At 37.9% G+C, this 17,407-nt stretch overlaps 1 protein-coding gene across 1 annotated transcript; it reads right to left on the bottom strand.

Annotated features, from left to right (window-relative positions):
- Positions 1–13,562, bottom strand: ZFP28 (ZFP28 zinc finger protein). Its single transcript, XM_021716650.1, has 6 exons — positions 13,424–13,562; positions 13,155–13,247; positions 11,317–11,480; positions 10,569–10,683; positions 10,149–10,244; positions 1–4,139 (listed from the first exon to the last, which is right to left on the bottom strand). Exons 1-6 carry the CDS (start codon positions 13,560–13,562, stop codon positions 2,437–2,439), a joined length of 2,310 nt encoding a protein of 769 aa, XP_021572325.1. The 3' UTR covers positions 1–2,436.
- Between the last annotated feature and the right edge of the window lie 3,845 nt (positions 13,563–17,407).

Genomic DNA, 17,407 nt, shown 5'->3' with positions numbered 1-17,407 from the left:
TATGTTGAATGTGTGTATATATACACACATATATATTCAATATTAATTTTGACTTCGATTACAAGATCACTTTACATAAAAGGTTCTGAAAACTACACATTTCATTAAATATACTGTGGGTAATTCTCCACATAAGTATACATACAGCTTAACTGCTTTCTACTAACTGTACCACACAGTACTGAATAACTACAATTTAATCAATCTGCTTGGCAGGACACTGAATTCCTACTAGCCATAACTAAAACAATTCTATAATAAACGTCATTTACATCTACCTATTTATTCCAATGGGATAAAATTCCTAGATCTGAAATTAGTGTTTGAAAAGGAATGAAAATTTATAATGTTGGTAAGTCATGCTATATTGCCCTCCAAAAGGGAAGACAGATTTACATTGCTAATGATGAACAAGTACCTGTTTCCCCACACTACTACCAACACAGGATATTATCCAAATTTTAGATTTTAATCCTAAGAGCCTAGATAACTTGTTTTCATCTATATTCTTCTAATTAGGTTAACTTCACACATTTTCTTTGTTCATTTGAATTATTCAGGGTTACTTGTCTGTTGGTATACTCTGCCAATTTCCCCCCATTGCTCTGTATGTCAGTGAGCATTCTGTTTCTACCTGGCATATTCTTCTCTGTAAGTTGCATATGTTTTCTATCATCTTTTACATGCTTTTGGCACCTTCCATCATGCTGAAGTTTTAAATCTTTGCACTGGCCAACTTAATTCTCTTCCTTTGTCTTCTAGGACTCCATGTCCTGCTTGATCAAGGCTTCCTCTTTTCTATTTACCTCTAACATATTATTTCATAATCAGAGATGCTAAATACAATTGTTTTATATTTCTCTGTAAGGTGTAAATGTGTTTCTATTTTTTTTAAGAGGTGGATAACCAATTATCTAAACATTGCTTCCTCAATATTGAAATACCAGTCTTATTATATACTGAACTCTCACAGGCAAAGAAAAATATTTCAAAAATTTCCTTCCTATTCTTGCCTAATTATGCTTCCTCATGTTTCAAATAAAGTGTCAAAGTAAGTAAACATATCTTACTGGGCCTCTTTAAAATTCCAGTTTACAACCATTTTAACAGTATTGAGTATTTCATCTAGAAAAATATCATTTCTCGGTTTATTGACATATATATTTCTCAATGTAGCTTAATAATTTTTCACTTCTATTCATAAATAATTCCCATGTAGTGTTTTTGATGTGAGAGTTGTATTACCCTCATCAAATCAGAACCTTTTGTATATTTTTCTTTACACTAGAGTAGGGGTTGGCTAGCTTTCTGAAAAATGACAGTAAATGTTTGAAGCTTTGTGAGCCATGCATTCTCTGTTGCAGTTGTATATAGTGGATATAAACAATAAGTAAACAAATGAGCTGTGATTTGATAAAACTGTTTACAAAAACAGGCAGCAGATTGGTTGTGGCTCATGAGCTGTAGTTTGCTGATGTCTGCTTTACAGCAGGGATCACAAGCATTTTCTGCGAAGTGTCAGACAGTAGGTATTTTGGGCGTTGCAAGATACACAATCTGTCACCACCACTCAACTCTGCTGTTGTAGCCCGGAAGCAGCTACAGACAATATGTAAATCAGTGAGTATGGCTGTGCCCTAATAAAACTTTATTTACAGTCACCAAAATTTAAATTTCACATAATTTTAATGCTGGAAATGTTCTTTCACTTTTTTCAACCACATAAATTAGAAAAAGAAAAAATACTTTAGATAACGGACTATACAAAAACAGTGAGACTGTGATCACAAGTCAGAGTTCACTGACCCCTACTCTAGATCAGTTTACCTTACAGATAATTGTTTCTTGAAAACTTGATAGAATTCAATCATGAACCAAGTGACTTTAAACAGATCTAATCTTGCCATGTTTTTTAATTCTTGAGTAATGTCTCAGTTTTAACTGTATACACATAAATCTTGCATTTTCTGATCATTTAAATTCATTTGTTCCAGATAGCCATTCATTCTGCCCCCTAGACTTTCTAAGATTGTTGTCAAATGTATATTAAAGTGGAATTTTCTGACCAACAGGGTCATATCACCTACTTGGAGAACTTCTGTTCCTGATCTAAAATCTGTTTTTTCCTACCTTCATCCTGTTGCACTGTTTTAATCAGACTATGATAACTTTTCAATGTTCAAAAACAACATTTTTAAGAGCAAAAATTATGGAACACTTAGTATAGGACCAGGCACTGTGCAGAGCACATCTTACACATTGACCAATTTAAAAGAACCACAAGTTTTTCATGAGGAATGAATAAATTACATTTACACTTAAAAAAATTAATCTGACTGCAACATGAATAACAAACTAGTAAGGGGCAAAGACAAAATGGCAGGGAGATACGTTTTTAAACTACTGGAGTAGTCGAGCTGAAATGATGTCTTAAGACTATGGTGATGGGAGGGAGGATGGATTCCAGAGAAATTTGGGAAACAGATCCACAGGATTTGACGTGGAAGGTAAAGAAGGATGTTTTGATGACTCTCCAGTATGAATTCGCTGATGATGAGCTAAGTGTAGAGTCTGCCGGAAGATTTTTCTGCTTTTCTTATAGTTGTAGGACCTCTCTCCAGTATGGACTCTCTTATGTTGATTAAGGTGTCCGATTTGGATAAAGGTTTTCTGACATTCCTTACATTCATATGGTTTCTTTCCAGAATGAATTCTCTGATGTACACTAAGGGACTGACGATGACTAAAGGCTTTGCCACATGCACTACATTCATAAGGTTTCTCTCCAGTATGACTTCTACGATGACAAATAAGGGATGACTTCGTCTTGAATGCCTTCCCACATTCAATACATTCATAAGGTCTTTGGCCAGTGTGAAGTCTCTGATGTTGAGTACAGGATGAGTTATCACCAAAGGCCTTCCCACATTCCATACATTTATAGGGTTTCTCTCCAGTGTGGACTCTCTGATGTTGAATAAGGTGTGTGGTCTGGCTGAAGGCTTTCCCACATTCCTTACACTCATATGGTTTCTCTCCTGTGTGAGTTTTCTGATGCTGTGCAAGGTGAGCCTTCTGGGTGAATGCTTTACTACAAACCTTACATTCATAGGGCTTCTCACCAGTATGAATTCTTTGATGAGTAGCAAGCTGAGAACTGATGCTGAAGGATTTCCCACATTCCCCACATTCAAAGGGTTTTTCCCCAGTATGAATCCTCAAATGACTAGCAAGGTGTATATTCTGCCTAAAAGCTTTTCCACATTCTTTACATTTGAAAGGCTTTTCCCCAGAATGTACTCTTTGATGTTGAGTGAGTGATGCATGATGGCTGAAGGCTTTTCTGCAAACATCACATTCATATGGTTTTTCTCCAGTATGAATTCTTTGATGTACAGTAAGGGATGAGCCATACCTGAAAGATTTGTGACACACATCACACTTGTAAGGTTTCTCTCCAGTATGGATTCTCCTATGTTGATTAAGCCCTATGTGGTCACTGAAGGCTTTCCCACAGTCAATGCAATCAAAGGGCTTCTCCCCAGTGTGATAGTATCTCCAGTGACGAATAAGGGATGTGTTCTGTATGAAAGCTTTCCCACACTCAATGCACTCATAGGGTTTCTTGCCAGTGTGACATCTCTGATGTCGTGCAAAAGATGAGCCATCACTAAATGCCTTTCCACATTCATTACACTTATAAGGTTTCTCTCCAGTGTGAATTCGCTGATGAACAGTAAGGGATGAGCTCTGGGTAAAAGTTTTCTTACAATCATTACATTTGAAAAGTTTTTTTCCTGCATAGATGGCTGTTTGTTTTATTGCCCTTGAATTTTTTGGGAAACTTTTAATTGAATCACAATTTTGAACTCTCTCTTCTGAATCATTAAAAAAAACCCATCTTCCAGATTTGTTATACACATGCTCTCTTTCTTTACAGGTTTTATTCCGAGTAATTGGGGCTTGCCTGAATTGTGTCTGTTGATCTACCAGCGTCCTTTCAAACACACACTCAGAATTCCAATTTTCTCTGAAAGTAGAACTCTCAAGTTTAGTGTTGGAAGTTCTATCCATTACTCTTTCAGCATATGACTCCTGTTTTGGAAATAATTCCTGGGTCTCGTGTACAGATTGCTTGCCTGAAAGATATCAAGAAAACGGATATTTCTCTTATCATGTGCTAGAAAAAAGAAATCTGCTAAAAGGAAAATTGACTAATTAATTAATTGGTGAATTAAACAACAAACTTTGCAGCTCTAAAAGTTATTACATTAAAACATGACAAGTACAATATATGTAAAATCCCAGATTGAGTTCATACAGATAACTAGGAGGAGGAAAAAGTTAAATATGTGAAAAATCAGTTACATATCAGAAGAGCAAGGAGTTGACAGACTGTGATGTTTATTGCCTTTCTCTCTCTCACTTCTTGTCTATCCTGCTTTGGATGCCAGAGCAGTCACCATTAAATACATCATCACATCACAAAAAGTTGTTCAAAGGAGCATGCCAAAGCACAAACAAGACAGTGCATTCTAGAACAGGATTACCTGAACGTCCAGTTATTCCTCTGCAACCAGAATATGGTGTTCCCATTAACCACATTTTATTTGATGCATTTGGAAAAAAGCTTCATTGCCAATGGACTGCTGAAGCTCAGTATTCACATAAAATCGTTTTCATATTTTCCTGGCTACTTCCACAAGCCTGAAAACCTCAATTTTCTGGTCATTTCATAAAGGGCTTTTGCAATTTTTTTTTTTGACAATAAATACTTTCCCAGGTTTACTGAGGTATGATTGCCAAATAAAAGTTCCATATACTTAAAGTATAAAATGTGATGTTTTGATATACATGGTGAAAGCTAATTAACCTTACAGTTACCATTTTGTTGTGATGAGAATACTTAAGATCTATTCATAGCAAATTTCAAGTTTTCATTTTTATTTTCTTTGATGCTCTGTTGCCCAGGCTGGAGTACACTGGCATAATCTTAGCTCACTATAACCTCACACTACTGGGCTCAAGCAATCCTTCCACTTCAGTCTCCCAAGGAACTAGGACTGCAGGTATACTACCACGCTCAGCTAATTTAAAAAAAAAATTGTAGAGATAGGGTCTCACTGTTGCCCAAGCTGGTCTTAAACTCCTGACCTCAAGCAATCCTCCTGCCTCAGCCTCCCAAAGTGCTGAGATTACAGGCATGAGGCACCACAGCTAGCCTATACACTATTAATTATAGTCACTATACTATATATTAGGTTTCCAAAACTAATTCATCTTATGATTAAAGTTTATACCCTTGGACCATTATGTCCCCAATTCTCCCAACCCCAACCACCAATCACCCTTCTAAGATTGACTTTTTTTACATTCCGCATATAAGTGACATCATACTGTATTGTCTTTCTGTGCCTGGCTTATTTCACTTAGTATAATGTCCTTCAGGTTCATCCATGTTGTCACAAATGGCAGGATTTTCTTCTTTTAAAAGGCTGAATAATATTTCATTTCACTTTTTAGTTTTTTAGAGTTGGAATTTCACTCTGTTTCCAAGACTGGAATACAGTGGTGTGATCATAGGTCACTGCAGCTCTGAACTCCTAGGCTCAAACAATCCTCTCCTTAGTCTTCTGAGTAGCTGGGACTACAGGAGCACACACCATGCTTAGCTGATTGTTTTTATTTTTTGTGAACTGGGTCTTTCTATGCTGCCCAGGCTGGTCTTTAACTGCTGGTCTCAAGTGACCCTCCTGCCTCAACAACTTCTGAAAGTGCTGAGATTACAGATGTGAGCCATCATGCTCAGCTGCAAATGTTTTTGTTTGTTGATTTTGTATCCTGCAACTTTTGCTGAGTTAGTTCTAGCAGTTTTTTGTCCTTCAGGTTTTCCACATATAGCATCATGCCATCTGTAAAGAGAGAATGTTGCATCTTTTTTTAATTGTACGCCTTATATTTTTCTTTCCTAATAGCTCTGGCTAGGACTTCCTGTACTAAATTGAATAGATGTGGTGACAGTAGGTATTCTTGTCTTGTTCCTGATCTTAAAGGCAGAGCTTCTAGGTTTTTACCACTGACTATGATGTTAGCTGTGGATCTGTCATATATAGCCTTTACTGTTTTAAGGTATGGTCCTTCCAAAAACAGCTTGTTGAGAGTTTTTATTATAAAAGGATGGTGAATTTTGTATTATGTCAAATGCTTTTTGTGCATCTCTTGAGATGATTGTATTACTTTCTCTTTTTGAAGGAGTTGTTTGTACAATGAGTATTAACATTTATTCACTTACATTCATATACACTATTAAACAAGTATCTGACTAATCTCAGACTGTAAGCTTATGAGAAGGAGTGATTATGTCCGAAGTCCTTTCGCTAAGTCTCTTAAGCTTATGGTTGAATAATTTCAGCTTTAAAAAGGCTAAATAAATATTCTATTTATGTATTTTTTTAAAGTTGGAGTCTTGCTCTGTCACCAGAACTTTATGCACATATAGTTATATCTGAACAAATATACATAGATGAAATTGGTTTTAGGGAGGTGATGCTGAAAGTAAAATATTTGGAAAAAGATTATCTTAAAGGGGAAAGGAGACAGTCTTTTAAAATGAAATCTAAAGACTAAAAGCTTTCTGTGTTGGATCAGTAACAAGCCATGGATGCCTGCTTTCATAACTTCTATTCAATACCATACCAGAAGTTCTAGTCTGAGCAATTAGTGATAGAAAGAAAAGGCATCCAAATTAGAAAGAAGTAAAACTGTATCTTATCACAGATGACATGCTCCTACAGATAGAAAATCCTAAAAAATCCACAAAAAAGTATTAGAACGAATTAATAATTCAGCAAAATTGCAGGATTAAAGATCAATATGCAAAAATCAGTTCTATTCCTATACTCTATAAATGAACAATCCCTCTCAAAAAAGATGAAAACAATTTTATGAAAAATGGTTTTAAAACAAAAAATACTTAGGAATAAATTTAGCCAAGGAGGTATAAGATTGTACATTGGTAACTACAACACACTGCTGAATGAAATTAAAGAAGGCCTAAGTACATGGAAAGATACTCCATGTTAATGCATAGGAAGACTTAGGAATGCTAGATTGATAATAGTCCCCCAAGGTACTTTACAGATTCAGTGTGATCCCTATGTGATGCCAATGGTCTTTTTTTCTTTTTTTGCAGAAATAGAAAATCTTATCCTAAAATTATTATGGAATTGCAGGGGCCCTTAAGTAGCCAAGACAGTCTTGAAAAAAGGGAAAAAAGTTGAAGGAACATACTTCCTAATGTCAAAACTTACTAAAAAGCTACAAGAATAAAAACAGTGAGGTACTGGCCAAAGGACAGACATATGGATTAATGGAAAAGAATTCAGAGTCCAGAAATAGGAACACTTACATCCTAATGAGAATGTAAAATGGTGCACATGCTATGCAGTTGGCAGTTCCTCAAACAGTGAAACCTAGAATTATCACTTAGCAACTCCTCTCCTAGGTATATACCGCAAAGAATTAAAAACAGGTGCTCAAACAAAAACTTGTATATGAATGCTCATAGCACAAGTCACAGCAGTCAAAAGATAGAAACAAGCAGCCCAAATGTCCATCAACAGATGAATGAAAAAGCAAAAAGTGGCACATCCATAAAATGGAATATTATTCAGTTATAAGAAGGAATGAACTACTGATCCTTGGACTAGAAACATTATGTTAAATGAAAGAAATCAAAGCAATAGGCCACATGTTGTATGATCTCTTTTATATGAAATATCCAAAATAGGCCATGTCCACAGAAAGAGAAGCTAAACAGTGATTGCCAGGGGCTGGGGAAAGAAGAAAATGGAGAGTGATGACTTAATGGATACAGGGTTTCCTTGTGGGTGATGAAAAATTTCTGGAACTACATATAGTCATGATGGTTGCATAATATTGTGAACGTACACTGAACTGTATACACTTTAAAACAGTTAAATTTTATGTTATGTGTACTTTTCCACAATAAAAAAATAAATGAAACAAAATAAAGGAACCCAGACCATAGTAAAAGAGGATAAAGAAAAAGGGAAGGAGGAAAGGAAGGGAAGAAAGAGAAGGAAACAAAGGAATGGAAGGAAGGAGTAAAGGAGAAAGAAATAATTAAATAAGTAACAAAAACAAGGTCAAGCAAATATGTTATGTGGTCCAAATGGGAATGATACACCTATTAATAAAAAGAAAAAAATAGGAGTTTTTAATCCAACAAATAAATGCTTCTATAAACAACCAATTTAAACTACTATATTGTGAGAAACATATGAAAACTTATAGACCATACAATACTGGGGTAAAATTATCAAATTTATAAAAAAAAGAATTCATACCAATACTATATAAATACAAAGAAATATATGACCCAATAGAAATGCAGGTAATAAATATAAACATGCCATTAATAGAATATAAACTCTAAATCCATATAGTCTCAACATCATAAGTAGTCAGGAAAATGAAATTAAATAAAACATAATTTTTCACCTAATAGCTTGGTAAAAATAAAAATACAAAATACCCATACTGATGATGATGTCTAGAAACAGTATTCTCACATATTCTTCACCAGTGATATAGCAAAATATCCACAATACTTAAAAAATATATGTACTTTGGCCATGCAAATTCATTCTTAGGCATATATTTTAAAGAAATACTCTGACATAGAAGCAAAGAGATATGCACAAACTGGACCACTGTTGATTATAGATATAAACAAAAAAAACCTAAATGCTCAAATGTCCTCAACAGTAAATTATTTAAGTAAGTTATGGTATATCCATATATTGTAACACTATACAGCCATTAAAAAATGAAGTACAACTATATACATCATGTTTCTGAGGATGCCAATAGAAGAAATCATATTAGAAGTAAATATATTGACCTATATAAAAATTGAGAAAACTTTACATATCACAATTTTAAAAGGCCTACTTAAAATAAAAACTCGTTACCCTATGTGAAAAATAGTTTGAGACAATACATCAAAGAACTAGTATGCTTATATACATAGCAATCAACCACTGAGACCATGAAGAAAACATTTTAATGTATAGAAAAATAATTACAAATGAGGAACATTTTACAAAAAGATAAACCAAATATAAGGGAAACTGTTCAAGTTCTTTCATAATAAAAAAATAATTTTAGCTTATCATCTTTCAACAAATGAGCAAAAGTTTTCATGTAAATACCCAATGTTTTGAGGATGCAATTAAACCTAACATCTAATCATTGCTCATTAAAAACAGAGAGTCGTTAAAAACAAAATTTCAGAGCCTAATAGATGCTCTACTTCATCAAGTTACCCATAAATATGCCTTATCCTCTCTGTTAGAGTAATTTCTTAATGGCGTACATACATATGTAATTCTCCCTGTCTCCAGTTGCCTACCAATACCAAGCAGAGTGGCTCACTTGCATAATTTTCAATCCATGGTGCTCACAGGAATGGATGTGTGATGAAATGAATGGGTCATTTAACCACAGAAGAGAAAATCTTTGGAAGTTAGCTCAAAAGTACATCAGGGTCAGGAAAAGGTCACTTCAGAAACTGATAGGCTGGGCCAGGCACAGTGGCTCAGGCCTGTGATCCCAGCATTTTGGGAGGCCAAGGTGAGAGGATCGTTTGAGCCCAGGAGTTTGAGACCAGCCTAGCCAACATAGTGAGATCTTGTCTCTACAAAAAATTTTCAAAACATTAGCTGGGTGTGGTGGCATGTGCCTGTAGTTTAAGCTACTAAGGAGACTGAGGAGCAGAAGGATTACTGAGCCCAGGAGGTTGAGGCTGCAGTGAGCCGTGACTGTAGCCCTGCATTCCAGCCTGGGTGACAGAGTGAGACTCCAACTCAAAAACAACAACAACAACAAAACAGAGGCTGATACACATCTGAGTGGCCAAGAAAAGAAGGAACACTCCAGAAAAATGGGAGTTACTGGAGAAAAGGAGAAGGAAGAGGAAAGAATAAGTTTGAAATTCCAGTTTTCTCTCCAGACCTGGAAGGTTTGGTAAAGTTTTCTTCTGTACGTGAGTGAGGATTTGGCCACTCTGATAAAAGTTGAGCTTTCCATGCAGTGGCTTTTCCACACAAGACTCTCTCACTCACCTGAGAACAGGCCTCCCGTCAGCTCTCGTTTCACCATCCAGGAGTCCTTCCCTTGCTCCAGTAAACAGACTAAATCTGGCTTAGACACATGATGTCCTGAAAAAGTGAAAAGAGATAAGGTTCAGTCATATTCTTGGCATTCTAAAATTGAGAAACTGTTTCTTATAGATAGAAAAGTGTTATTGTAGGAATAATCAGAAAGACAGGAGAGTAGGATCTGAAAGATATCAAAGACAATACTTCAAGCCTAACAAAGACACCAACTTTCAATGCCACAAATGTCATACTCTTAACTTAGGAATTGGGAGCAAAAATTTAGGTCAGAACTTCAGAAGACCGCCTTCCTCCTCCATAATTCAAAAGAGAAGTTTGACAATGAGGGCTCCTAAAGACAGACTCAGATTTGGGAGACATCCTTACCTACTGACCCCAGGTCGTTACAGTTCTCCAGTATCCTGTTCTTACAGAAACTCTTCTGACCTGGGTCTAGTTGCTGGGAGAAGTTGACAGCCATGTTTTTGATGGTCACCAAGACCTGAAATGGTACAAGTGCATTTTTTATCAAACCAAGCTTGTGGACCCGCCTGGCTGGAGGGGGTGGGCTGTGTCCACACAGTGAAAGAGGCATTTTCTTCCAAGAAGTGCAACTTAGGTTCTGTGTAAACCAGGACACATTAATGACCAGCCACAGTTATACCACACGTTTGGCAAAAATAGAAAAAAAAAACAGGATAAACTGTTTCTGCTGTGGAGAATTTGTAATTTTGTAGAGAATGAACTTACAGTATGAACGTTTTAATGCTGACTGAAGGCTTTCCCACATTCAATATGTATGATTCAGTAAGGCCACAGGGTTTTTTCTCTTCTATGAAATCTTTGATAAAATGGGAGGGTTGAGATCCTGCTCAAAGTTTTCTCACATACATTACAAATCGGACATTAACAGTTTTGTCTGTAATTCATTACAACTCAATTTTCCTCCCACTTTCCTTATGTGTATCAAGATTATATACTCTATTCTGAGAGGATAATCTGTCTATAAGAAGTACTGTATTCAGATGGAAACTTCTCTCATAGTTACTGTAGTCATGGTCTCTTTCTTCGAGAAGTGTTTCTTTTGAGGGGTTTCTTTTCTTTTCTCTTGCCTAAAGTGTATCTCCTGACTTACCGGCTGTGTCTCAAACAGAGCATCATAATCCCAGTTTTCCCCCAATATAGAGTACTCCAGACTATAATTTGCAAGTTTCTCTGTTATCGGTGCCTGGGATAATTTTTCTTCACAGAAGTCTTTCTTAAGAGTTAACTTCTTGGTCTCCTGCACAGCCTTCAAGTCTGAAAAACATTAAGAAAGCAAGTATCTCTTTATTACCTATCAGTATGAAGAAAAATTCCAAAATATAACCAGGTGAATTAAAACCCTCAAAAAAGCATATCGTTTTGAAAGTTTTTTTTAATATAACCAGCAATATTCAACCACCTTACATTCCTAAATTGGTGTATCTATAGTCCCAGAGGCTACAGTAAGAGTTTTCCCACCTAAATGTTGAACTAACAGTACATGTTATACTTTTAGCAGACGACTGGAAAAAGAAATTTAAAATCAAGAGATAAGAAAGCTCACAAAGACTTAAATCTAAGATAAAATGTTACTAATATAAACAAATAGGAAGTTGAGGTCATAGAAGAAAACTGCTATATCCTTATACTTCAGTAGTATTAAGTAAACTCCCTTTGACACTTTCATCTCTATTTCTACATACCGCCTTTCTTACTACAATGTCTACAATGTTAACTAATAAAAAAACAGATCCTGGCCAAAAATGCAGGATAATTAACTTCATAATTAACTAGAGTCTCAACAAGAGATAAAGAATCAGCAGGAGGAGAAAACAGTTCTAGCTCATAAAACTAGTTCAAACAATATGATCTAATATGATGTTAAACTGAAAACTCACAAAAATATCATTCTTGTCCTTGTGTGATATAATGACCCATGTGAGTCACTATAATTTGTAACTGTGATCAACCTGTCCCATTGTCAATATAAACGTTTCCTATGAAGTATGATTTGAACAAAGAAATCTTTTACAATTCTATATATTGTTTAGAAATTATTACTATTTCCTACCATAATAAAACCCCTGAAAGAAATCTATAATTTTGATTTCTTGTCTTACTTGATACTTTGCTGTTCCAGAAATAATGCTGTGGTTGAAATTTCTGTATTCCCAAACAGTATAATTATCACCACAATATCTGTACAAATATTCCATCAAATCAGAATCAGTGTTCTTTTCTTCTGAGAGCCAGTAACCCAACTGCATGGTGCCTGTCTGTACTAAGTCCATTTGACCCCATATCTATTACAGCCCAATCCAAACTCATCTCCTAACCTACCTGTCTCTTCTTCTTCTTACGTTTCAGTTCAAGGCTCTATCTCATTGTTTCCCTGGCTTAAAACTGGAATGATTTCTTTTCTTTCTCTCACATCCCTATTTATACTAGTCACACAGAAGTACAGTTTCTACTTCACTTAAGTTATGTATACATCTGTCTCATCTCCCCTGTGAGGTGGTTTTATTTCTTTAGTAGCACCTGACAGCCTTACTCAAAGATGAAACTCAGTTAGTATCAATTAGAAAAGTAGGTCCCTAAACGAAATAGTCACTTAATCAAACACAAATAAGACAGTAAAAGCTACACAGAAATCAGCAAAATATTTGTTTAAAGGACAGAGATACTTCTGTAAGCCTGAAAGACAAAGGAAAGGGAGAGCTAGGAAAAAGTTGAACAGAGAGAGGAAAATAAGTTATCTCTAAAGAGAGAGAGGAACAAAGTGGGAGAGAAGAGATGGAGGAGAACAAAAACCAGGTAGCCCATGGTAAAGAGGACTTATTTTCCCTCTAGGCTGTAGGCCTAGGAAGAGTCCACTGACGGTGCTGCATGTCTGAGGCAGCTGTACTATATATGCAGTGGCCTTGACTCACCTGGTTCTCCCACACTCACCTGGGCACTGGCCTCTTGTCTTTCTCTTCACTGTCCAGGGCTCTTTTCCTTGTTCCAGTGAGGAAATCACATCAGGCTTAGAAACACAAAGTCCTAGACACAGAAGAGACAGGAGGTGGTCATGCTGTGGGGCGTCCAGATGTGAGATGCAGTCCCCTTGGCTTGACTGAAGAGGGGAGTGCAGAGCTCAGTGATGAAGGAATAACAGTCTTCTCAGTCACGCAGTGGGTGGAGAGAGAAGTGGGAGAAGGGGCAGGGAACACCCTTACCCAGCAACACCAGGTTCCTGTAGTTCTCCAACATCACCTTTCTGTACAGATGCCGCTGAGCAGAGCTCAGCCACTCCCACTCCTCTTGGGAGAAGTCTACAGCCACATCCTCAAATGTCACCAAGTCCTGAAATGACATTTATCCTTACAAGAACTGTTTGAGGCAGGTTCTATTATTTTCCTCATTCTACAGATGAAGAAAATGTGGTCATTCAAGCTGCCCTAAGTTTACACAGTAAATAAGTTCAAGAGCCAACGTGTGCACCCAGAAAGTTCATACTCCGTACCTATAACTATTTTGCCACTATGCTTCTGTCGAAATGTTCCACTCTGACAACAGCAGTAACATTTAATATCCATTCACCCTGACAGTTAAACAAGGTCCACTAGAAAACGACATGGTCTTCAGATAAAATCAAATAAACTTTCTCTAATAGAGATCTGGATCAACTTGCTTAATTCAGGTGGACACAAAACACTCTCAAAAGTGCAGCATTTGTATACTTAACTCTGAACTGTACCCCACATCTTTAAAATTAAAAATTAAAAATAAAAAGTACAGGTCCTTGCCGGGCTTGGTGGCTCAGCCTGTAATCTCACACCTTTGGGAGGCTGAGGTGAGTGGACTGCCTGAGCCTGCGAGTTCAAGACCCGCCTGGGCAGGCGAGACCTCATCTCTACAATAAAAAAAAAAAAAAAGTACAGGTCCTAGGGTTATTCCTGTTACCGCAACATAAATATTTAGATTTTCAAATAGGCTTCTCATTTTCACACTACACCACAGAGAAAACATTATACAGGCACAGAATCTGTACCTGGTTTAAGCACTTAATTCGATGATTTAACTCATCTTAATATATATAAGAGCTAAGCATGGTGGTGAATGCCTTTAGTCCCAGCTCCTCAGGAGGCTGAGGAGAGAGGATCCCTTGAGCCTAGGAATTCGAAAATGTAGTCTACTGTGAACATACCAGTGAATAGCCACTGTACTACAGTCTGGGCAATATAGCAAAAACCCATCCTTAAAAAAATTTTATAAAATATGAGCATGTGTGTACACCTATATATGTGTACAAGTTCATAGTGCTTGTTTTGGCATGGCAACACTGCAATGTTGGGAGCTTGTTTATTGTCATTTGTCATTTTGAGTGACAATATTGTGCTTGTAAACATGCCTTGCATTTTGCAGATTTGAAGAAAGTTAGTGCTATTTGTGGGCTAAAGAAGATGGAGTATCAAGTGGAAAAAAAGAACACTAAGTTTAACACAGTTTAACAGAGGAGTAAAAGCAGTGGAGGCAGCTCAAAACACTGTTCGAGTTTAACAGGAGTAAAGGCAGTGGAGGCAGCTCAAAACATCTGTGCTGTGTACTGGGAGAATGACATCAGGAAAAGCACCACAAGAAAATGGTTTTGTCATTTCAAAGAAGGCCACTTTGACCTGAGTTTCCACGTTCAGAAAGTCTTTGATGAAGACCGTTTAGACACTTTAATCCATAATGATTCACATCAATTGGCAACACTTTAATCCATAATGATTCAAAACAACTGGCAAATGTGACCAATTGTGACTAGTCAACCATCATGCAACATTTGCATTCCATGGACAAGTAAAAACACTATGAACTTATGCATCAACCCAACATATACATGAAATAGAGACGTTAAAGGCATAAAAACCAAAACTAACTCTATCCTTATAGGAAAAAAATACTTTCTATTAAGATTTCATAGAAAAGAATGTACTTTATAGAAAAAAATGCATTAAGATGGGGGTTTTTTTTGTTCAATTCACTTAATTTTTAAGACACATAAATAAAAATTATTTGGTAATAATTAGTTTTCTTGGTGACATATACTTTTTTCAAAGCATGATTTCCACCCTTTGAGTCCCATTTGGGGCCCATTGCTGTTCTACCCATACATAATTTTAGAAGTATTCTGATTTCATTATAAGTTTGAGAAACCTAATCCATGAGGAAAGAAGTTTCTACGAATGTAGTCATATAAAATAATCAGGGATGAAGTATATTTTCCAGTATAACAATGACTATTCTAGCACTATACTAAATAGCAAACACATTGGCCACAAGAGAACTTTAAGATTATACACAAACATCCTTCTAATGAATATTATCTGTATCAGCAAATGGGGAAAAACTATCCCAAATCTCTGCTTATGAAGGGAATGAGACAAGAGACAAGATAAAGTAAGTAAAATACAGTTGACCCTCAAACAACACAGGTTTGACCTGTAAGGGTCCACCTATATGAATCCTTTTTTCAACCCATTACAGTATTCACAGGATGCAAAATATATTTTGAGAGCTGACTTTTTGTATCCACAGGTTCCACATGGCCAATTTTGGCACTTGAATATGTGCAGATTTTGGTACATGCAGGGGTCCTGGAAACAATCCTCCATGTATACCGAGGGATGACTGGATGTGGCATGTTGAAAAGTGCCAAAAGAACAAAGTGAAGCAGGAAAGAGAGATGTGACGAATTGGGGCAGGAAGCTGTGGACTTTTATACAAGTTGATCAGCCTGGCATGCTGGGGTGAATTTGTGAGAAGCCAGCATGTAGGTAGGTTTCACAGACAATAAACAGGCTAATCTTCCAGGAGAAGGTAAGCAGACAGAAAAGAAAGGTCCAAGAACAGAGCACTGAGGCACACCAACAGTTCAAGGTCAGGGATGTGAAAAGGAACCACAGTGAAATTGAGAAAAGAAGGTGAGAGGAAAGTAGTGTGGTATCCTAGAAGCCAAGGGAAAGGGGCCTATTGAAGGGCAGCGATGAGCTATTTCAGGGGCTGGAGGCCACCTGTTTTTGTAAATAGGGTTTCACTGGAACACAGTCCATTTCCTCATGTACACACTGTCCAAGGTGCTTTTGCTCTAAAAAGGCAGAGTGGAGAAGCAGCAGAAGAGGCCCTCGAGGCTTAACACACCACTGTGGCTTTGTACAGCAAAAATTTCCCAGCCCCTGAGCCATTTCAAATACCAATGGAAGTTTAAAAAAAGACTAAGAATCGAGCACTGCATCGGGTAATGTGAAGGTAGCCGGGTCTGGAGCAGTTTGGACGGGGCAACTGGACACCAGCTCACATATTTATGAGCTAGCTAATGAGACACAACCGACAGAAATGGACAAAATGATGTATTAGCATTTTAAGGCCACAGCATCAAGTGGGAAAAAAAAGCCTTTTATATTGCACCTCCTCTCCCTAAAGTGTTGCCCTTCCCTTTTCTGCCTCCCAAACATCTCTTCCTTCAAGGCGACACTCAAAAGTCACCTCCTCGGTAAACACATCTACCCTTCCTCCAGGCAGGCTGGAAGGCAGAAGCTTCTTGCAGTCCACTCTCGTAGTGCTGGGCCCAAGCCCATTCCGGAACCTCGCCTGCTTCTCTGTCTTTGGGTCAACAGGCCGTGAGCTCCTCGAGAGCAGGGAATAGGGTTGGCCACCTGCTCCTCCAGCGCCCAGCACAAAGTGGGCACCAAACAAACCGGGCACAGCACAAGGGGCGGCCCGTGCCCCCAAGGGCATTTCCGCTTCAGCAGGGTCCGGTGGGAAAAGCGGTACAAGGCTGGGGTGACTCGTTTCATCAACGGAGACTGAACGCGGATCGGGACGAAGAGGAAGTGGGAGGGAGGCCGGGTGGCTTAAACCTCTCCCTGCTGCCTGTCACTCCCCAGACGGTGAGGACAAGGACACCCGCACCCGGGTCTCTGACGCCACAAACTTCGGAGAAAATCGAGTCCCGAGAAGCAAGACCGCGTTCCAGAGAGGAGCGAGGACACCAGCTCACCTGGGACATGGCTTCGGGTCCGGGTCTGGGTCCGGGTCCGGCCCCGGGCCCCACGGCCTGCGGCGGGCGGCTTCTCTCCGGGAGAAGGGCCGCGTCCCCGGCGGGCAGAGCTGGAGGAGGAAAAAGGCAGAGGCTGAGGCCGGGGACGCCCCTTGCGGCGCGAGCCAGGCGGGAA

The sequence above is a fragment of the Carlito syrichta genome, unplaced genomic scaffold (assembly GCF_000164805.1).
Source record: "Carlito syrichta isolate Samal-C Ts95f unplaced genomic scaffold, Tarsius_syrichta-2.0.1 Scaffold308856, whole genome shotgun sequence".
In the NCBI taxonomy this organism is placed as follows: Eukaryota; Metazoa; Chordata; class Mammalia; order Primates; family Tarsiidae; genus Carlito; species Carlito syrichta.
This window is presented reverse-complemented; position numbering and strand designations above follow the sequence as displayed.